General features: G+C 40.2%; 2 protein-coding genes across 7 annotated transcripts in view; one reads left to right on the forward strand and one right to left on the reverse strand.

The window, feature by feature from the left end:
- Window positions 1-5,442, forward strand: part of MCMBP (minichromosome maintenance complex binding protein) — a 32,535-nt gene extending 27,093 nt beyond the window's left edge. For both annotated transcript variants that reach the window (XM_064269242.1, XM_023540902.2), the window contains exons 12-16: window positions 31-196; window positions 1,069-1,202; window positions 2,218-2,382; window positions 3,154-3,242; window positions 3,615-5,442. In XM_064269242.1, the coding sequence (XP_064125312.1) occupies window positions 31-196; window positions 1,069-1,202; window positions 2,218-2,382; window positions 3,154-3,242; window positions 3,615-3,741 (681 nt within the window). In that variant the 3' untranslated portion in view covers window positions 3,742-5,442. The remainder of the gene's footprint in view (window positions 1-30; window positions 197-1,068; window positions 1,203-2,217; window positions 2,383-3,153; window positions 3,243-3,614) is intronic.
- A 504-nt stretch (window positions 5,443-5,946) lies between these two features.
- Window positions 5,947-22,873, reverse strand: part of INPP5F (inositol polyphosphate-5-phosphatase F) — an 83,473-nt gene continuing 66,546 nt past the window's right edge. For 2 of the 5 annotated variants that reach the window (XM_064269235.1, XM_064269237.1), the window contains exons 13-20: window positions 21,383-21,511; window positions 19,259-19,376; window positions 17,315-17,513; window positions 12,116-12,187; window positions 10,960-11,033; window positions 10,369-10,497; window positions 9,348-9,435; window positions 5,947-8,187 (exon numbers count right to left, since the gene is read on the reverse strand). In XM_064269235.1, coding sequence (XP_064125305.1) covers window positions 7,032-8,187; window positions 9,348-9,435; window positions 10,369-10,497; window positions 10,960-11,033; window positions 12,116-12,187; window positions 17,315-17,513; window positions 19,259-19,376; window positions 21,383-21,511 — 1,965 coding nt within the window. In that variant the 3' untranslated portion in view covers window positions 5,947-7,031. Of the gene's footprint in view, window positions 8,188-9,347; window positions 9,436-10,368; window positions 10,498-10,959; window positions 11,034-12,115; window positions 12,188-13,497; window positions 13,764-14,581; window positions 15,060-17,314; window positions 17,514-19,258; window positions 19,377-21,382; window positions 21,512-22,873 lie in introns of those variants that run through there. The other 3 variants (XM_064269236.1, XM_003421862.4, XM_064269238.1) reach the window with 3 other exon arrangements.

Below are 22,873 nucleotides of genomic sequence, written 5' to 3' on the forward strand. Positions count from 1 at the left end.
TTCTCGCTCATTATGATTTTCTCTTTGCAGTCTTTTCGGCTACAGATGACCATAGAGAACATGAATCATTTGAAATTCATTCCCCACAAAGACTATACGGCCAACCGCTTGGTCAGCGGGCTCCTGCAGCTGCCCAGCAATACTTCTCTTGTAATTGACGAGACTCTTCTGGAGCAAGGGCAGCTGGACACACCAGGTACGTGCACAGAGGTTTCCCTTCCATTGCCAACCTCCTGTTAAAGCCAGAGCCAATAATGACTTTAAAAGGATGTCTGTGGACAAAGATAAATTCACATCCCACTGATAGTTAAGGCTTGGCATATGGCTTTGATTAAAGTGTATATTGTAAACTAAATTGTGTATACCGAGCATGTTTTTTAATAATATTAAGAAAATAGTGTAAGAATGGAATAAGGAAGCAGCAGGTAGCCTTTTGAAGGAGATGTTGTCTTTAGTCATCTATTATCTCAAAAGAGAAGTGGAGAAAAGGTCTAATAAAACATTTTGTACCTCCCATTGTAAAGTTTTAAAAATTTTTCAGAGAATTTATAAAGAAAATATTAGGTAGATCAGATGGTTTAAATTAACCTCAAATGTAGAACATGTTATGCAATCCTGAGAAAAACTGCTTTACCTGTGCTTCAGTGGGAAGAACTGAGAAGATACTTTGCTGATCATAATAAGCTCAGTAGGTAAAAATAACGTACACTGGGTACCTTTAAGACAGATGTGAATGAATATAAAAATAGCCCTGTCATAGTATTTAAGCCATGTGAACTGAACCACCTAGAAAGTAATCATATTTATTGGGAATTTATTTTATGCCTGGTTGTGTGCTAGATAGTAGATTTTGTGGGGTCCTGGCCTCAACAATTTCTAGCTTGACTGATATTTTCTGTGAAGCCTGTTGCCTAATGAAAGCTTAGCTTAGCTTAGTGATTTGGAGGCAACTGGATAGTGCCTTTATTAAAGCAGTACAAATCTCATGTCTCAGATTCATTGTCAGCAAAACCAATTTGTTTAGGTGATTAAAATCAAATGACTAAGAAATGATTCTCGTTTTTCTAGGCGTTCATAACGTGACTGCTCTGAGCAACCTGATAACTTGGCAGAAGGTGGATTATGACTTTAGTTACCACCAGATGGAATTCCCCTGCAATATCAATGTTTTTATCACTTCAGAGGGGAGATCTCTCCTCCCGGTAGGATGAGTCATTTTAAAATGGAGGGGGTTACGTTGGAAAGATACCTACATTTTCGTTTCCTTTCTTGGTACTGTTGAGTGTTAATAAGTTACCTTTGTTTGAAAATTGTGGCCCTTGTGTATTGATAAGGGAATCAATTAGTTTCTGCCTTGGGATAAAAATCTTGTATCTACCAAGAACCACGTTATCAGCAAATCAATCGTAAGACAAGCCAAATTGTGGTCAGCAGAAACTCCCGTATCTAGAGATACAATGTAGAAGCTGTCCGTAAATTGGAAACCCTGGTGGCGTAGTGGGTAAGTGCTACGGCCTCTAACCAAGAGGTTGGCAGTTCGAATCTGCCAGGCACTCCTCGGAAACTCTATCGGGCAATTCTACCCTGTCCTATAGGGTCGGTATGAGTCGGAATCGACTTGATGGGAGTGGGTTTGGTTTTGGTGTTTGGTCCATAAATTGTCTGATTAATAGCATTTTCTGCCATTCTTAATTTATATAATAGTTTCATTTTAAACGTCCCTCATCCTTTGGTAATTATTTGGATGCTTTATTGTGCAGTCCTCCAGTAATCATCAGTGGCTTTGTCTAGTCTGATAGTCTTTAATTCTGAGGATGATGAGACATACTCCCAGTTGTTTAAAAGGTGTTTATTTTGTCTGTATAGTAGTGTCTACCTTGATTTATGAGAAACAAAGCCTGTGATTAAGAATGAAATGGCCCAGTGCTAAGTTTTTCTGCAGGAAAGTGTGATTTGCTGTATGTATGTGGTTTCTAGAAAAGTACTTCAATAAGAAGTACTTGATTAAGGAAACATTTTAAGTGACCGAAAAGCAGCTAACATTTCTCTCTTTATTGCTAGTTAGAGCTCCCGTAATCAATATTAAAAGCTGATCCCTCCCAAGTAATAAATGGTATTTCTAATTCCCCCACGGTATTGACAGAGATGATACATCTTCCTGAAATTTTAGATTAATTTAGAAACTTGAAAAATACTGTGTACTGTTTCTCTTTCCAGGCAGACTGCCAGATCCACTTACAGCCACAGCTAATCCCCCCAAACGTGGAGGAGCACATGAATAGCCTTCTCTCCGCGGTGCTGCCTTCTGTGCTGAATAAATTCCGGATTTATCTGACTCTCTTGAGATTCCTAGATTACAGCATATCTGATGAAATAACCAAGGTATGTTTGGGTTGAAATAAAGAATTTCCTTGTGTTGAAACAATTTGCATTTACTTTAATTACTGATAAAACAATATTGCTATTTTCTGTATGCCATGTCTTTTTGTTCTGTTTCTCCATGATTACCTTCTTTCGTTTGAAACAGATGTTTTCTAGTGTACCATTTTAATTGCCTTGTTTATTCTGTAATATTCTTTCAGGTGTTTTTTTTTTAGTGTTTGCTCTGTGGATTGCAATTAATATCTAAATATGTAACAATCTAGTTAGGATTAAGGCCAATTTAATTACAATAGTATACAAAAACTTTGTTCCTATATAGTTGCATTACCTCACCTTTATACAGTTTATACTCATCAACCCAGATTTGTAATGATTGCTTAATGCAGTTGTCTTTTAAATGAGAAAAAAAAGTTATAAAAAAGGGATTGGTGCTGTCTTTTATATTCACTTATAGTCACCTGTATTAGTGCTCTTTATTTCGTGATGTGGATGAAAGTTACCGTCTAACATCCTTTACATCTCAACTGAAGAACTCTAGTATTTCTTTATGGCAGGCTGACTAGTGACAAATTCTCCTTTTCAGTTTTTGCTTCTCTGGTAATGTCTTAATTTCGCCTTCATTTTTCAAGCATAGTTTTGCTGGATATAATAAAATCTTGGTTTCTAGTATTCAGTCAAGGGGCGTCAACGTGTGACTTCCTTTCCTTACAAAAAGGCAAATGTCTTTTCCTCCTAAGAGGTAGTTTTAAAATCCCCTTCCTCTTGCCGCAGGCGGTAGAAGATGACTTTGTGGAAATGCGCAAGAACGATCCCCAGAGCATCACTGCTGATGACCTCCACCAGCTGCTCGTTGTCGCCCGGTGAGTGCTGTGTACAAAATGGGATTTTTCAGTAAGCTCTGGATGATTTTCCTAATTGATGTAGCAGTTAACTGAGGCAGACTTCTAACATTGGAAATGAACTTTTTCCTTTTAAAAAACACCTTAGGAAAGGGCTTATTGCAGGGGATTGTGTTTGGCTGGTGATCACTACAGTGGAACAGGTGTGCTGCTTCTCCAAGCCTTAAAGGGTGAGCGGCCGTCTCGATCCAGCTCTTAACAGATTCCATCTACTAACTTGGCTCCTGACTCCTCTGTATCTACGGAAGCTCGTCTGCTAACGTGAGCTGTGTCTTTCAACAGTGTTCCTAGGTCCGGCCTTAACCTCGTCTCCATCTCCCTATTTCACACCAGGTTTCTGTCTCTCAGCGCCGGTCAGACGACGCTGTCACGAGAACGATGGCTAAGAGCGAAGCAGCTAGAGGCTTTAAGAAGAACCAGGCTTCAACAGCAGAAATGTGTGAATGGAAATGAACTTTAAAGATGATACCTATGAAAACTAACGTGCAAATTATGGCCACCATTATTGTAAAATTCAAATATCATTTATACCACAGTGTTTTGTAGATAATTTGTATTAAAAACCAATGACTTCCTGAAATCAAGCCTGGTAACATCTGAAGTTTATATACTGTTCAGTAAGAGCTTTTACCTTACTGATTTTATGGAGCTTTTGAAGTTTGTTTTATAATTATATAAATTAGTAATGTACAAAAATGTATTTGATATTAAAGTTTACTATTGATAATGTTGCAGATTACAGCATTTTCTTAGCTTCAGCTTAAGTTATAGGTGACTCTTAAAATGCTAATGTTAGCTAGCTTCATTTGAAGGAAATTGATGTGATTTCAAAAAGTCAGAGGAATTATTCACTTCAAACTTGTCTTTCCAATTAACAGTGGTCCTGAGTGTTCAGTGGTCAAAGTTTGGGATGTGGGGTGTAGTTGATTCACATGATTATAGTCAAGGTTATGAGAAATTCTCCAGTATTATTTCCCAAATGTTTGACCACATAAGTTTTTTCCATGTAGCAGCTGTTTAATAGTAAGCAAAAGTAGTCTTTTACACTCCAGTGGTTCCCAGACTTTAGAATTTCATGGACCAGTAATATTTCCAAGATTTTTTTGGACAAGATGGCCAATTTGTTTTGCCAAGTAATCTGAAATAAGGAAGTCACTGTGTATTATCAACTTTTTTTCATAAGAGGATAATCTCAGAATAAAAGGTAGTCCTTTAGATGAAATAAATGTAGCTTTTTGGGGGGAAAAAAACCATTGTCCTTATTTCCTCATTTCACCCAATGTATTTGGGAACCACTCAAGGGAGTGCTGCCAACTTTAAAAAAAAAAAAAGGCCCTCTTTAGAAAAAAAGGTTTTCAATTATTGATGTCATTTAGTTGCTTTGGTGATTGTATGAATTTTGAACTTTTTACCTTAGTTCCAGATGTGTTAGATCAAGTGACATTATCTGCTAGTTCAGTAATGGCCTGAGACAAGGTAGGTTTTCCCCAGACCAATTAACAGTTTTAATATAAGTTTGCAAAAGAACAAAAGTATCATTGCCCATAGCTAGAAAGCAAGTTAATGATACTCTAGAGTATAACTGTGGTAACAAGAAATCTTTGGAAAGGTTAGAACATTACTTTTTCTAAGCTATCAATTGTATATAAGATAAATTTTTAATCAGTAGTTTGAGTTGAAAACATCAGAAGTCAATTACATGATTCCTTAAATTTTTTCCTGTAAGGCCTAAACTGACACTGCTAACCAAGGGAACAGGGTCAGCCTTGAAAATCAAGGAATTTGTTATGCCTCATGAACTGAAATGAAAATTACTAATTGTCTAACAATGTTAACTTTTCCTAAACTCAAATCTATTTTTATAAACAAATGTAAATAATCTGTTTATACTTAGAATTCTAACTGGTTTTCATTTTTATAACGGGTAGACTAGACCTTAAACTTTCAGAAATAAAATGAAGGCTGAACTGGATTTGTGAGAAAATTCCTTTTCTACAACGGGCCTAGAGCAGATTAGTTACCAGTGTGTTTGTTGTGCCAATGTGAACTGTAACTTACCAAAGAGAAGAGAAGAATGTGCTTGGTCTTGCAGAAGAGTTCCCTTGGAAGGAGAACTGGTTCCTCTTTCAAATAAATAATAAAACTTCCCAAATTACGAGTACCTGGGGCTGTTTCTCGTGAATTACAATACTCGGCATACAGATCCCACGGGATGCTATTTGTCCTCTTGATGGAAACCCATTCCCAGATGCTGTGCGAGGTACCGGGATGTGGCCTCCTATTACTTTGATGGGAGCTAAGTGTTGCATTCAGATAATTTTAGTTTTTAAAAAACCTCTTTGGAACTAATTTCTGTAGAACTTTAAATGCATTATTTTATCACATGATCTTGGCTTATGTTTTCTCTGATGTTGTGAACACTTAAATACATTCCAGACCCAGAGGAACAGGTGAGAGGAGAATAAAACATGCAGTTTCAAATGCCTGCATTCTAAATCTGATACTGTGATCTATTTCATCATTTATAAAGTCATAAAAACACTTCAAAGGAATAAAAAATATGGAATGGTTGGGATTAAGTGTTCCGTTATAGTAAATTCCTTCATCTGAGTTAAGACCAAACCCTTTAAAATGTTACTCAAGTAATTCTCATACATACTGTCACTTTAAATTACAATGGTACTTTATTTTAAAGTCACAAGACTTGACACTTCAAAAAAAAAGGTACCACTAATAAATTACAAAGTGGAAATGCTTATCAGAGTTACAACAGACGTAATGTTTAGCTGAGAATCACTTCAAACAGAGTAAGCTCTGAAGATACCAGACACACCAACCCTTATTTGGAATACGATGTGCTGCCGCCTTACTGTAGGGGCTCACAGGAGAGGCACGGGTTCTACGTGGTCAGGATTCTGGTCATAAAACCAGTTTGAGCACAGCTGTGCTTCAGACTAAATACTCTATAGTTGTAATAGTCTACCCAGGATATTGAGGAATGTCCCTGGAAAATTAAAATTTGACGATTTCTTTCTATAATTACCAGGAGCCAATATAGTCTTCCAGAAAACAGCAGGACTAAATTTAATACGATGCTGGTATAAACTCTGGTTTACGTCTGACAAGTCTTACTGCTTTTGTACTGTGGGGTGTGCAGGTTGCAGAATACGTTTGTTCACACAAGCACATGTTTCTCGACAGTACTGTCAGTAACCCTCAACTCTTCACAGGAAATGGTTAAGCCATCAGAACCAGTAGTTTTTTTGGATTCAGATGTTTTCTATACTAGTAACATTTTAGTCACTAAAAACAAAATGTATTACCTACCTTGCAGAGGTACTAAATAAACCGACAACAGAACAAAAGTTATGAAAAACACTAATCCCCTAAATGTGTCCATGCCCATCCTTTGTGTCTACGTCATACGTCCCACCCCCCCACCCCACCCCCCGGTCCAAAAAGGTTCAAGTCACATCCCAAAGTGACCTGTTTCTGAATTCCTTTCAAAGGGACAGACTGCTTTGTAGTGTGTAAGCTACTCAGATTTACATACTCTCGGACAATGCACTTGTCATCTCAGCTGTCCAATGTGGAAATCTGCTCAGGTTCAGACTCCTTTTGAAACTTTTCCCAGTAAACAGAATTTGTGATCCCTAGATTTCAAAGACAGTACAAATAGCAACAGGCTAATACATGAAACCACGTTCTTTTGGATTAAATGAAAGCCACAGGATTCTTTATGGCTGAAAACTAAATCTGAATTATTCGTGTCTGGCATTGTGTAAACATGTTTTTAAGTTCATTTTGCTGGACTTCATTAACCACTTCAGGTTCTGCAGGACTCTTCTGAACTTTCGCCACTGCCAAGTTTATCCCATGCGTTAATCCAGCTTGGGTAATACTAGCAACCTGGACCATGGAACTCCTGATCTTTGCAAAGGGGGACACTGCTCTGCTGCTACTGCCTTCTGAAGGAGAAGGAGTTACATGAAGCCCTGTCTCAAGTTCAAGCACTGCGGGTCCAGAGCCTGGGGTCTTCTGAGATACGACTGAATGCACTGATTCAACTGACAAAAACTGCGGGCCTTTTGCAGAAAACGACACGTCTAACTGAGATGGTCGAGAAGGTGTCTGCCCCATTGCTTCTAGTTGGGTTTCTTCATTAGAAACTTGACTGGTCACTTGATTTCCTTCCTCAGTAGCCTGCTGACAAACAGACTTGGTGTCCGATGGCTGGGTCATTTTATTTTGTGCATCTTGTACAAATCTGTAGCAATAAATATCCACAGGCTTGGCAAAGCCAGTCAATGCGTTTATACGGTCAGCAGAAGGACTTTTCTTCAAAGGAGACTCATGGCCTTTCACAAGTCCACTTCCATGAGTGCCAGTAATCTCTGAAGGAACATGAATACTAATATCAGTGCTGCTTACAGACTGGGATCGACTGCCTAACCGAGGTGCTGAAGCAATAATACCACAACTGGGGAGAACATAGTCCGCTGGCCCCACGTTCTCTAAGGAATCAGCCAGCTGCCTGTCTTCATCAGACTTGGAATTTGTTAGGAATTCATCGGAGTGATATGAGTCATTATCAGAAGACATCTCCCCATCGGACTCTGCCTGGTCTTTACTATCCATCATGCCTGTATTTTCCATGGTTTCAAGGCTACTGTCTGATTTCCAAGGATTTACTTTTAAGTTTGGTTTTAGAAAGTTAACTTTCATTTCAGGTTTTCTGAAGTTTCCTAGCTTTCGTAGACTGCCGATATTTACGTTGGATTTTGTCTGTTTTACTTTCTGATTTAGAGATGAAAATTTGCTCATTAAAAAATTCCTTCCTTGGGCCAAAGAGCCTTGGTTTTGAGATCTGATACCAATGATGTCTTCATGAGGTTTACTGCTCTTCCTGTAAATTAAAAGTAAAAAAGTTCATCCCCCAAGGAATCTATCAGTGCCAATTACTAATGGAAGTGAAAACTCTGCTTAAAACTGCTTCCAATTTTTTGAAAACAGTGCACTGCTAATTGATAAACTTGGGTAACTCAGTTGAATCTACAACAGTGTTGTCCAATAGAAATATGTGAACTATACATGTAATTTTAAAATTTCTAGTAGCCACATTAAAAACAAACAAACAAAATCAAACCTCCTGCCGTTGATTCTGACTCATAAAAACAAACGGGTGGGATTAATTTTAGTAACATTTGATGTAACCCAATATACCCAAAATATTATCGTTTCAACACTAATATTAAAAAATGATTACTGAGATATTTTGTATTTTTTTTCTTTTTCTCAAGTCTTTGATTACAGCATACCTGAATTTAGACGAGCCACATTTTAAGGGCTCCAGAGCCACATGTGGCTAGTGGCTGCTGCTCTGGGCAGCTCAGGTCTAGCACCTCCAGAATCTGTAACTGGCACAAAGGTACCCCTGACCAGATGGAAATCTATGGCATCGTAACTAAAGCTGTGCAGACGCATTCTAGGGGTGGGGGGGTGTGGGTGTGTGTACGCGCATGCACGTCTGTATCGGGGGGGATATGAATTCCACGTCCTAATACTGTTCCCCGTAGGTTAACTGAATTTACATTAAAAGATGTGAGATACTTAAATAACTAATCTTAACGTCTTCTACTCCTTTGGTGTTCCTCTCATCATATCTGTGAGAAAAAAAATCTCAGTGTGTCTCATTATAAGTAGTTCTAGAACGAATCAACTTTGTATTAATGTAAGTTTCTTGTGGAGAAACCTGTCCACTACAAGCTGAATTGCAAAAGAGAACAGTTTAATGTTTAAGCTGTCTGATGAGGAATGAGCTGAGTATTTCAATGCTGAAAGTGGTATGGAGACATGCCTGAAAGCCATGTGGTTTTGGCCAAGCTTTCTTCCTCCACGGTTTTCTCTGGTAGAGCCCAGTAGATGAGAAGAGAAAGGCTGGCCTTCCAAAGGCCCCCAACACATTACCATAATGTGACCTTCCCCCTTCACAAATATTTTTAAAGAAGTAACACTCTGGGTAATAGTATCTTTATTCTTGGGAGAGATTCAAAGTAGTATACTCACCTTTCAAGTTTTTTTTCGATTACAGGTACCTCCAATCCCATGGCTTGCTTGGTGATCTGCAGCATCTCTGCAATGCACTGAAGGGTATCTGAAACCCAAACGTAACTGATGGCCACTTTCTCCAAAACATACTCCAAGAAATTAACACAAGAGTAGAGAACAAGAGAACCAAATCAACTGGAATTAAAACTTTGTTCTACTTCTATGTTTTGATCAAAGATTCTATAGAAGAATCCTGATCAAAAGGGAGAAAATGTGAACAGAATTTCAAGTTCTCATGGAATCCAGACTTTCTGGAGTCATGGAGGTTGGATGAGTCCCCAAAATTTTTGCCCTGAGATAATCATTAAACAAAAAATATCCCCTGAAGTCATCTTAAAAGATCAAACAACAGTTTAGGTTAATTAGTAAAAAATGTCTGCCTTGAGCATTGTGTACTATTGAGATCAATATGGGATCGAATCGACAACAGCAACTCAAAAGATCAGACAGGAATCTTGGGGTGTTGTGAGTTTATGTTAATATAAGGGCGGAACAACTTGGAAAAGGAGGGTGAGAATGGCCGCACAACTTAAAGAATATAACTGATGCCACCGAATGGTATATGTAGAAATTGTTGAACTGGTATTACTTTCTGCTGAGTATATTCAACAACAAAAGATAAATTATTAAAATGTCAACAACTTTGTTCTACTTCTTGTTTGTTACAAGTTTTGTGCTGGGTGCCAAGGCAATAGCAGTGCATCAGATAGGTAAGGTCCCTGACTACTGCCCGAGAGAGAACATGTGGTGGGAAACGCCCTGATGCCCAAACAACTCCTTACAGAGTCAAACACACTGAGAATTTCCATTATAGATTTCCTTGCCCCAAACTACAAATAATCCCCCTATGTTGCTGGGAACAGAGTTGCTGCTTTGAAGACTGAAACCACAAATACTATTCCCCTGAATCAGTCCTTCAGTCAGCAATGGTGTGTAACATCCCCAATCCCACCTGTGCTTAGAGTAGACTCTTCATTACCTTTTCCATCCTCTTCTGGATTGCGCATCACAGCTCTCAGTGTGTGGAAATAGCCACTCGTTTCTTTGTATTTGTAGTGCAACCGCATGCAGGAGAACTTTGGCTTACCAAAAAGAGTGGGTTCTGGACCTAAAGACCCAAATGAATATGTGTAAAGTTACATCTTTCATATAATATTCACTTTCTCTTCTATTATCTTCAAAGGACCAACATACGTTCATCAATTAGGTATTTGGCACCTTTTTCTTCATGACTTAAACCAGAGCACACAAAACATAAGCTTATCATAACCATTTGTGTTAATGAGGATACAAATAAAATTTCTTCTTCAATCTCAAATATTTAAACTTTCTTGATCCTGGGGTTAATCTTCACAAAGTGAATAATAAAAGGATTCCAGTTACTATTATTAAACTAAATCCATCACTAATTTCTAAAAAACAGAACTGAAGCCTTAAGACATAGACTGTAGTTATCTCTCTCTCTAGCGCTAACAAGATATTGTACCGTTTGCTTAAATAACGTGACCACTTCTTAAAAAAGAAGGAGCATTTTTTTTTTCTATGACTTGGATAGTATACTAAAATTTACCTATTTCTATTTTTTCCAGGTCTCTGAGACTTAGTCGTTGATACTGGCTTACTTTATCAACTTCATCATCATAACTAGATAAAAAGGGAGTAAAAAGAGGATTAAAATCAAAAGCATATTTGGCTCGTCAGCTGAGGTATAATAACAACAAATTACTACACAGTTAAAATAACAAAGTCTTCCACAGCATAACACATTCTGGAGTAATAAAAGAGTTAAGCATGTAAGAAATACTTTAAAGGCTAGATGAAAGAAGGATATCATATATAGTTCAATAACTAGAAGAAAATCAGCTTATAGATCTTACAGTAAAAGAAACCAATTACAAGGCAAAAATAATTTGTTTCATAAAAATTTTTATGGAGTGAAAATCAACAAACCTAAAAGGAAGGCAACACATACACATGCATAGAATGCAAGTATGTATCTGTGACTACTTCGGCAGGTAAATATGATATCCAAAATCAAGAATGAAAAATCCACTGATCGATGACAGCAGCCACCTGGGCCAACGACTAAAGAAATGAGAGCTCACGGTAGACAAAAAAAAGTGAATATTCGCTTAGAAAAAAACAGTAACACCGGCATCTGGTAAGGCTTCGAGGCACAAGTGCTTGCATTTTGTTGGTGGCATTGTTAACTGGCAGTCTTTCTAGAGCTCAGTCTGACAATGAGTCATGAAAGTCATGTAATCCATCATACCCTTGTAACGAAAGACATGCACACGTACATGTCTGCAAAGACAGCTGCGTCATTCACAATAGCAAAAAAACTGGAAATAACTCAATGCCTAACAATGGGAGAATGTTTAGCTATAGTAATAAAACAATAAAATATACGGCCGTTAATAATAAAGATATATAGGATATATCAAAAAGCTAAGAGACACATACGAAATAATACTAAATGCTAAAAAGAACACAACACTGTTTGAACCCAGTGATTATATAACTCTAAAATCACATTTTCAAACTAATAAGGATCTTAAAGAATAATTTAACAGTTACATCAGGTAAAAGAGTTCAATGAAGTTTTCATAAAATGGCAAAACTAGACTCTTAGGCTTTTTTTTTAATGCTGTATGTTCTCAAAAGGAAACTTATTCAAGTTTTTAAAAAGGAACAAATTAAAAGCTTTAAATGAATAAGCCACTTACTAAGCCACGTAGTAGGCAGAGTTAGAAAGCAGTAACAGCACATCCACGTCTCTGTGAGTAGCATCAATGAGGCTAAACAAACATGACACAGGAATGAAATATTTTCATCTGCATTTCTGCCAAGCGTATTTCTACAGCAGAGCCACTTACAACAAAAGATTGGCCAGAAAAAATATATAAAGAAAATCAAATAATCATTAAGTGCTCATTAGGTTAAATGCAGTATCATCTACCCATCTGAAAACTTAAAAAATTAATAAAATATGAACAGGACTTAAAAAGTGGGGAGAAGAGGGAAAGAACTGGATTGGAAAGGGGGTAGCCAAGGAGGAGGGGGGCCAGAGGGTAAACAGGATGATGCGGTGGGGGGAGATGGGAGGAAGGAAAAGATATGGCTGAGAAGGGAGGAATCAACTAGAAAATTCTCTCACATTATCTAAAACTTCAAAATAACACTGTGTACTTAGGATATTTTTACACGCCTGTACAATGCATCTTTTGAAAGAATTTTGCATAGATAATATGTGCATACGTGGAACAAGCCCAAGCTGCTTTTGCATTTTTCTCACTACAGATTTATTTACTTGGCTTTCGAGGAAGAGCTAAACATTTCCATATTCTAAGTTCATTTTGCCATATTTGTATCCATTCTGAAAATCAAGCATCAGAAAAGGGTTAGAAATCAGGTTAAGAGCTGAGAACCACTAAACCAAAACTACAGCAAAATGAACATCCTTTTAAGATTACTAATAAGAAAATGGCCAAAGTAGAAAACCCACAAATAATCCACAGATAACACAGGCAGAATTTGAACTCAAATGAAACTTTTAATCAATTACTAATCTAACATCAATTAACAGCCTTTTTACCAAAATGTGGAAAATACACTGGCCTCAAAATTCCACTGCAAGAGTGGACATTTCTGCCTCAGGATGTCATACGCATTTGCCAGGTCTTATCAAAACACTAGTGGAAAACAGCAGGGAAAAAAATCACTTGTGGATGGAATGTAAACCCATAGTCAATCTGCGTGAAAATGAGGTCACTGTTTAACTGGAGGAATTTACCAAGACCTTAAACAGCAGTTTCCTACATTAGCAGCAGTTTGGGACAGCAGAACACTTCCCAACACAACCTAAACCTGAAATAACAAGTTCACCTTACATTTTCTGCCACTAGACCAAAAAATACAACGAATGGGGGCACTTAGACGCCAGAATCTGGTAACACACAGGTCACTTATAGGATCCAAATTCTGAGCACTAAGTTCATCAATCAGCGGGAAAAAGAACGCCATAAATGCACTGATCCTGGCAGCTTCCCTGATAGTAACTGAAAATCCCACCGTAAAAGGGAATTTCGTTTTGTATGTTGATACTTACGTGCACACTGAAAACTGCTGCTTGAGCCAGGCCGTAAAAATTACATCACGACACATCGTTTGGCACGAAAAAATTAAACTCTAATTACAGTGTTACTTTCACAAAATTGAGCTTCCTATTTTGGCATGAATATGTACATCAGTCAAACATGATCCTCAGTCAAAAACATTAAGTCCCTAACGAAAAGGACACGTTAACACAGGTCGCAAAAGATCAGCACCCCCCATTTTTACTGACGTCTCAGCTGCAGTAAATACTGATGTCCCCCTCCCCAACTACCCCTCCCCGTTTAAAAAAAAAGTTTTTTAATAAGAACAAGAAAAGAAACAGAAGACACCCCTTTAAGTCCTCCCACCCCCCACGCCTGCAGCTCGGAGAAGCTGCTCTACTCGTTTTTGTTTTCCCGCCAGTGGGGCAAGCCTTCCTTCCACACTATGAAGACGAAAACGGCCAGCACCACATGAAGCCCCACCACTGCGACGATGGTCGCGTAAAAGGCGCTGTCTTCGGGGGACATTAACATGAGACTTTGGAAAAGGAGTAATTTACAGGAAAAATATAGCCCCACAGGAACTTTGACCATAAGTCCTGCAAAAAGGAGGAAAATCTTGAAAGTCATAGCCAGCACGCCGTCGGACTTGGGCTCGGCGGGGCGCGGGGCCGCAGGCGGATGCCTGTGGGAGCGCGGCATCTCGTCAGGCTGTCAGTCGGTCCGTCCGTCGATGCGTCGAAGCTCAGTCTGGAAGCCGCCCGCACCCTGCCTCACGCCTGCGGCGAATGCGGCGAATGCGGCAACTGCGACGCGGCAGCGCCAAGTCACGCCCAGGGGATGCGGCTGGCTTCCGGCCGCCCACTTCCGGCCGCGGCTAGCGCACAGTGCGCATGCGTGGCCCCCACTGCGCATCGCTCATACTGCGGAAGATGCGGACCCCAGACCCTGCGGGGGTCAGCGCCCGGGGGGCCGCACCCTGCTCCCGCGAGAGCTCGAGGGGCCGCGGGCAGGTGGCTGGGGGCGACGCGGCCGGGTCTGTGCCCTGCACGGAGACGGGGCAGTGAGCGCAGCTGGTGCCCGCCTACTGCTCACCTACAGAGTAGAAAAGGCTTGGTGGCGATTCTGAAGGGCACCCTACAGTACTTCTGATTTCCTTTCAAGTTTAGGATTTCCTCTTTCCGCTCCGTAGCGCACCGCCAGGAGTGATCGGATGTGATTAAAGTCAGCGATTTTCCTGTGGTGACGGGGCTGGAGGTGGGGGCGAGGGAGGGATGAGGAAGGGAAAGGACATGAAAGGGCCCGAGAGGGGCTGTCTAAGGGGGCACGATGAGCTGTGCCCCGCGTTGGGAAAGAAAAACAAGTGGGACCCCGTATCATGACGGAGGGAAGAAGCCAAGGGAGCTGCGAGGAACCCGCGGCTCCGCTGGTCTCGGTGCTGGACAGTTCCCGCTGGAGCGCTGGCAGGTGAACCCCGGCTTCCAGGGCTTCTAGGGCGCTGCTGGATTCTGGCTGCGGACCTCTGAACCGCTGCACCACCAGGTTCCAGTCTTCTGGGCGTCGGCAGGAATATCTGTAAAATGCCTGCCGTAACTCTTTTTTTTTTTTTAAAACAGGTATTCTAAACAGGGCCAGGACTGCCGTGAGGTAAGCAAGGGCACTGGCCTCTGGTGCAAATTTAAGGGGGCACCAAAAACCTCTCACCAACAGAAATAAATGTTAATGCCATGTTCTTAAAAATCAGAATAGCAAAAAAAAAAAAAATCCATGATGAACAAAGTATCAAAAATTTAAATAAAGACAGGATTTGACCCTGCACTTGTGCAACCCTGCCTCACTCACCTCACCCTAATCCCAGCCAGTTAAAATAGAAATTATTTATAAAAACACAGCCCAACTCAAGAACAAAGCACAACTCAATTTTAAAAACAGGCAAAGAATCTGAATGGACATTTTTGCAAAGAAGATATACAACTGGCTGACAAACATAGGAAAAGACACTCAACATCATTTGTTATTACCAAAAAATTAAAAAAAACCCAAACTCACTGTCGTCAAGTCGATTTCAACTCATAGCGATTCTACAGGACAGAGTAGAACTGCCCCACAGAGTTTCCAAGGAGCTGCTGGTGGATTCAAACTGCTGACCTTTTGGTTAGCAGCTGTAGCTCTTAAGCACTATGCCACCAAGGCTCAAAATCACAAAGACATATACCAGTTTACATCTAGGATGGCTATAATGCAAAAAAAAAAAAAAAACAAGATAACAAGTGTTAGAGAGATTTGGTGATACTGGAACCCTCACACATTGCTGGTGGAAATGTAAAATAGTGCAGCCACTGTGGAAAACTGTGTGGCAGTTTCTCAAAAGGTTAAACCAGGGCTTACAAACTGGTTTGAACTGCTTCAGTCATAGCCGACGAAGCAAAATCGGAACAGACCCAAATTTACCCAAATTCTAAAAATTTGGGTGAAGCAGACCAATAATTCACACAAAAAATTGCAAACAAGTGTTCACAGCAGCATTATTCACAGTAGCCAAAAAGTGGAAAAAACCAAAATGTCCATCACTGAATGAATGAAAAGCAAAACGTGGCCTTATCCATATGATGGAACATCACCCAGCCATACAATGCATGAAGTACTGATGCATGCAGCAACATCCGTGGAGCCTGAAAACATTATACTGAGAAGCCAGTCACAAAAGACCATACATGATTCTATTTATACGAAATTCCATAGAGACGGAGAATATAACGTCATATGGGAATGTGCTCACGAGGAACCTGTACATGGATCTAGAGGCGGTCATTTGAATAGAACAAGGGGATACACTGCAATCTAAAATTGGAAAGGTGTGCAGCAGGATTGTATCCTTTCACCTTATTCAATCTATATACCAAACAAATAATCCTTGAAGTTAGACTATGGGAAGAACGCGGCATCAGGACTGAAGACACATTAATAATCTGCGATACATAGATGACACAACCTTGCTTGGTAAGAGTGAAGAGGACTTGATGCACTTACTGAAGAAGATCAAAGACCAACAAAGATACGGTGAAACCTAGGTGAAATTGTGCACTACAGACTAAAGTGAATACAAGTAAGCCTGTGCGTACCTTCTTTACTGGTTAATCCAACCCTGCCTTTTATTCACTTTTATATAAAAACTACCTTACATTTAATTGTTCTTTCAACCTTATTTTGTGGCCCTTTTATTAAAACCACAGTGTATAAAAACAAGAAAAGATCTAAGTAGACTGTTTTATTTTCAAAGCTTGGTCTAGAATTTTCTGAAGTGTTTCTGATTCACTATATTAAATTTTATAATCTTAGACTTCAGCATAAAAGCAAGCAATCTGGTAAATTTAGATTCTGCTGCTCATTGATTTTTTTGAGGAACCACCTGAAACTGAATAATTTTTATTTAAAAAAGTGTTACTCATTAGTGGCCTGTTCTGTTCTATTAAAGGCTAGGATCACTTATGACCAATACAAGCACCCAGCGTTGCTAGGTATCTTGCTGTACTCAGTTATGAATATTAATACACTACACCTAGATTCTTGGGGGGGGGGTGCCCCAACAACAGGCCACATATGCCATTCTAAATTTTTTTCATTTAATATTGCATCAAAATATTATTTATCTTGAATGCGGGGTTTTTCAGCACCCCCTTAATGATCTGCTCATTCACCTGACCTTAGTAGCAGCCCAGTATCTGAAAAATGCCATGCACCGTGCAGCCATGACCACAGCTTTACGAGCAGCTGCCAATGTTAATTATGACAAGAGACATGGTAAGGTTAAGCAAGTACCCAGCTCACCTCGGATCACAGTCAATGAGGGCCCAGCCCCCGTGGAACTTTTCATCATCAGGCAGCAGTAACTTCATGTAACTCTGTAAGAGCTGGCTAATTAGTTCCTGGTGGCTTCTCTGACTTTCCTTATGCAAAGCTTCATGCTCTTTCTCCTTGGTAAATATGGAGTAAAGATCTTCTGTGACAGGAATGCCTTGCATCAAATCTAAGGTGGAAATGTTAGTTATCTATCATTAGCTCAGTTTGCTAACATATTTATATAAAATGAAAAAGAACTAAGACCTAAAACTGTAAAACTCTTAGAAGAAAATATAGGTGTAAATCTTCGTGACCTTGGATTAGGCATAATTTATTAGATTTAACACCAAAAGCTCAAGCAACAAAAGAAAAATAGATAAATTGGACATCACGCTCCTGGTGGGGCATGTGGTCAAACCGTAGGGAATGATCATAATCCCACTCCTATGAAGTTATTCGGGCCAAGGAGGCTAGACGAGGTTTCTGGGAAAGAAGATTTGCCAAGCCCTGGGTCACTATGAGTCGGAATCAACTCAATGGCAAGAGGTTTGGGGTTTTTTTTGGTTTTTGGTCCTACAAGGGAGCCGTGGTGGCGCAGTGGTTAAGAGTTCAGCTGCTAACCAAAGGGGTGGCAATTCAAATCCACCAGCCGCTCCTTATAAACCCTATGGGGCAATTCTTCTTTGTCCTATAGAGTTGCTATGAATCAGAGTCAACTTGACGGCAATGGGTTAGGTTTTTGGGTGGGTTTAGTTCTAAACGGGAAAGCAATAAACCCAGATTGTTATTAGCTGGTACTTTCAAACTTGAAGACAGCTAGCTTTAGGATTAGGAATGATGCAGACACTAATGATAGTTAAATTGAGAGACAGAACATTAATCATACCATTGAGTCACTAGATCAACCAATGAAAACAAAATATCTTGTTTTTCCTTGAATAAACTGCTAAAATCCAATTTTCAGGTCGCAGTAGGCACTCCATCTGTGAGGCAAGCTGCTTCTTTACACCAAACCAAAACCGAACCTGTTGTCGTCACGTCAATTCTGACTCCTAGAGACCCTGTTAAGACAGAGTAGAACTGCCCCGTAGAATTTCCAAGGCTGTAATCTTTCCAGAAGCAGAATCCCCAGGTGATTCTTATGTATAACTTCCTGGGAGCTTGTTAGAAATGCAAACTCCCAGCAGTGGTTCAAACAGGAATGAACAGGTTTGAAGACCTGCTTTTCTTTACATCAGACCTGTCAAATCCCTAACTGGTTTGTGGCTAGGCCCTACCATTTCATGTGTGCTACACAATCAGTTAAAAAGTAGGATTTAAAAAAGATTCTCAGGGACCATGGGTCAGGTATGTTACATCTGGCTCTAACCCAGAACATTATGCATTTATACCTTAATCCTCTAAGATAACACTTTCATGAAAATTAAGTTAAAAACAAGCCAAGGCATTAATTCTACTGGGTAACCTACCTGCCATTTCCTCTTCTAAAAATTTTGAGAGTTGGTTAGGATAATCTCTAAACCTGGCTATTAAACCACACTTAGAGACAAGGGTGGTGCCTTCATCCACAGTCAGAACACATGATAAATAGCATCAGGGGGGATTATCTCGTTACATCTCTCAGCTTTAAATACAGAAAAACACGTGGAATATAAGGCTTTCAGCTGCTGAGGTCTTAGGGTACCTTATTCCACTCTGTTGTCTTTTACTGACAAGTCTGTATGGAAATAGGTGGCTTCTTTTGTTGTTCCAGCCCAAAAGATTGTCAAACTCTAATCTTGTAAACATTTGAATTTGATTTATTAAGATGTTCACTATACAAACACAAGTATATTACAAAACATGAGTTGTGTTAATAAAGTTGGCTTCTGTAAAATGTCAGTCACAGAAAGAATAACAAATTTCAAGGAAAGGAAAGCATCTGTTTCTTACCTATGACGGCTTGCCTGTAAGCATCCTTAAATCGATTCAGGTAATACCTATTTGCCGAGTTAACTCCATCTTTCATTACTCCGGCCAACTTCCTCTCTCCTGTCCTTGTAAAGTCACCCTGTCAAAGAAAAGGTCATTCTGACAATCAGTCCAAGACTAGAATTCTATAGGCTACCATAAACTTTCAAAATTTCCAAATGGTGTAGTTAATTGAATATGCTATTTGTGGCATCAAGTCTCCACAGCTAAACGATCTGCTAGGTTAAAGTCATTCCTGGTAACCTGTAGAATTTCTAGTTTACCTGTGAAGACCTATTATACAAGAAACAACCAAACAACGAAAAGATTTTCAAGCCTCGAAGTGGCGTAATACACAAAAACCACAAAATTCTCATGCAAGAAAGCCTGGACAGTTCCCTAGAGTTTATGACAATGGGATTTAACCTACACATGTGCGCGCGCGCGCGCATGCGAGTAGAGCCAGCGAGCAAGGGCGTGCAGAGCTTTCCATACCTCGCTGCACATTACAATTACCCACAGAATGATCCAATGAAGATATACATTGTTTTGTTTCCTTTACTTTCCACAACAAAGATGTCAGATCAAGTCTGTAGGGAGGCAGTGACTTAAACTTCAGGCAAGGAAGGTACTGTCTCTTCTGTCCCCATCCCAACACCACTCTTTCTATCCAATGCAATCTTTGAAAGAGGCCTCGTCCTACAACTGACAATTTAAGAACATGCTGCCAATTAATTGGGTAATTCCTAGGAAATATTAGTACAGGTAGGTGGTCCCCAACTTATGACGCATTTGAGTCATGAGAAACCACACTTAAAACCTTTTTTTTTTGTATATCTTATCGTTAGCAATATGTATTACATACGATGTTAAAATGTATCTGTAAATTTATATGTAATGTTTCCAACCTCCAAATAAATATTGGATTTATAAAGACACTGATAATAAAAGGCAATAATAATAAAAACTAAAAAAAACGAGGCATTTGATTTACGACAGAGTCGTCAGAATGAGACTTCGTTGTAAGTTGGGGGCTGTCTGTATAGCAAGAAGCATCTACTGTAGGAGAGGGCACTGGTGGTTCAGTGCACTTCCATATGGGAGACACAGATGCCAGTTCCAGCCAGTAACACCTCAAGCGCAGCCACCACCTGCCAGCGGAGGCTTGCCTGTTGCTATGATGCTGAACAGGTTTCAGCAGAGCTTCTAGACTAAGACTAGCGAAAAAGGCCTGGCAATCTACTTCCAAAAATCAACCACTGAAAACTCCATTGATCACAATGGTCCAATCCGAAACTGATCAGGAGGATGGTACAGAACCGCCAAGCATTTCATTCCATTGTGCATGGAGTTGCCATGACTCGGGGCCAACTTGCTGGCAGCTAACAAGAACAATCTATTACAGAAGAGAGGAGCATGAATGCTGACTCCAAAGAACTTTAAAATAAAAGTATAAAAAGTGAAAGCTAAACGTTTGTAAAGTGGAAACCTGTCAGAGAAGAACTCGAATGTTTTCCACTAATAGAGAGCAACAGAAAAGTGGTAAAACTGCACCCTGTCAAAGGCTGAAAACTGGCGAGACGTGGAAAAGGCAGCTCTGTTGAGTTCCAGCTCTTACAGGTTTCACTGTATTTCCCTTGAGACTAGAACTTTCACAAGGACTTCTAAAGTTCACCTCCCTTAGTTAATAAAAAAATTTTAGATATTTATTCCTTAACCAAAAGATAGACTATTAGCTGTGGAAGAAATATCTCCAAATGAATTTACCTTGAAGGAAAATTAACATAAATCTAATTTGAACTAACTCAACCACTTCCATAAAACCAAAAACCAAACTCATTGCTGCCAAGTCGATTCCGACTCCTCAGGTCCACACAGACTCACCTCTCCCTGTGATCTCATGGGTGGCCTGCTGGAGCCACGTTACCTGGGCCCTGCAAGAATATGAACGTGTGACCCTGCCTTAGCCAACACTCCACAAAGGAGACAACTACAAGGACGTGCCACCTGGAGTCCAAATACCATTCTCAAAAACCAAGTTGGTTTGAAACCACAATCTGGTCTGCGTCCCACAGACGACCCACAGATGCCTGCTGGTACATTTACCTTGAGAGCAGCTGTCCCAGCGTACTGTCTGCTAATGGAGTCACCGTTGTTGGCCCACATTAGCTGGTAAATCCGACTGCATTTCACTGGCAGCGGCTGTTCCGGGGGCAGCACACCGAGCTTTTTCAGCTAAAATGAACATATGGGTAGATTAACTGCATAGGAGCCAGGAAACCATAGCATAAAATTCGTGCTGCAGAAAAGGAAGTGTGATCATATACAATTTAGGACTCTTAAAAAAAAGCACTAATGCTTCCAGACTTTTTAAAAATAAAGTTCTGCCTGGAAGACAGCTTTATAAATTACTACAGCTGAATAAAATATTTACATTGTGTTGGTGTAATTTTTAGTGCATAGGTTCACACTATTATATTTTGTCTTTGTTTTAAACTTGCCTATGAAGTGAAACTAAGTATCAAAAACAGCACAGAGAAGCAACAGTAACACTAACAGTAGCAGAGCAGTAAGTGTCCCGCAAACATTCACTCTGGGCCAGGTCCTGGGGTCTGAGTGTTTTCACAAAACTACCACTGATTTCTCGTTAACAGTTCTGTGCAATCGATACTCTTATTATCCCCATTTTAAAGATGAGGACACTGACGTTTGGAGAGGTTAAGCTCCTGGCATGGGGTCAACACCTAGTATGTGGTGGGGTCAACACCTAGTATGTGGTAGTGTCAGGGTTTGAGCCCAGGGAGCTGACTCGAAAGCCCAGATACTCAAATGCTATATTAAGCTGCCTGTCAGGAAAAAACAGAAACCATGCTGAGTATGTCTACTTTGGGAATATAATACAGAGAATCCGTAACCCAGGTGTCGGAGGGCGGAACGACCTGAGAGGAGACACTGAGCTGGCAGTGAAGACATCTGCAGGAAGCAGCTGCCACCCCTAGGGCTGAGGCATAAAGGGAGAGTCTGGTTCTGTGGTACCAAGGAACCAACAAGCCCAGGGACAGCAGTGCTGACAGGTACGGCACAGGTGAAGGAGCTTGTCCCTTTTCCTCCTCTTGCCTGGTGGTCTCCCTTTGGCAAGCCCTCCTGGCAGAGTATGACAAGGAGTTGGCTGGCCAAGTAGATACGTGATACACCGAGTCTGGGCCCAGCATCCAGAATGGAATACAAAAGGGTGAGTTTAGGATGGAGTCCCTGGATGGTGCAAACGGTTAAGCACTTGACTACTAGCCAAAAGGGTGGTGGTTCGAACCCACCCAGAGGCACCTTGGAAGACAGGCCTGGCGATCTGCATCTGCAAGGCCCCTATACACATGGGGTTGCCATGAGTCGGAATCAACTTGATGGCAACTAACAAGGTCCTTGGAAGTTACTACAAAAAGGTAGGTTTTGGAACTGAAGGAAAAAAGGCAAATGACCACACAATGCCACCCAATCCATTTCAATCCTGACATTCCTGAAATAAGTACTTTAGAGAATGCCACTTTATTCAGCTTATTTCTAGTGGAGTTTGAGCTTTCTAAGTTTGAACGCAGCAAG

This window comes from Loxodonta africana, chromosome 16, assembly GCF_030014295.1.
Source record: "Loxodonta africana isolate mLoxAfr1 chromosome 16, mLoxAfr1.hap2, whole genome shotgun sequence".
Lineage (NCBI taxonomy): Eukaryota > Metazoa > Chordata > Mammalia > Proboscidea > Elephantidae > Loxodonta > Loxodonta africana.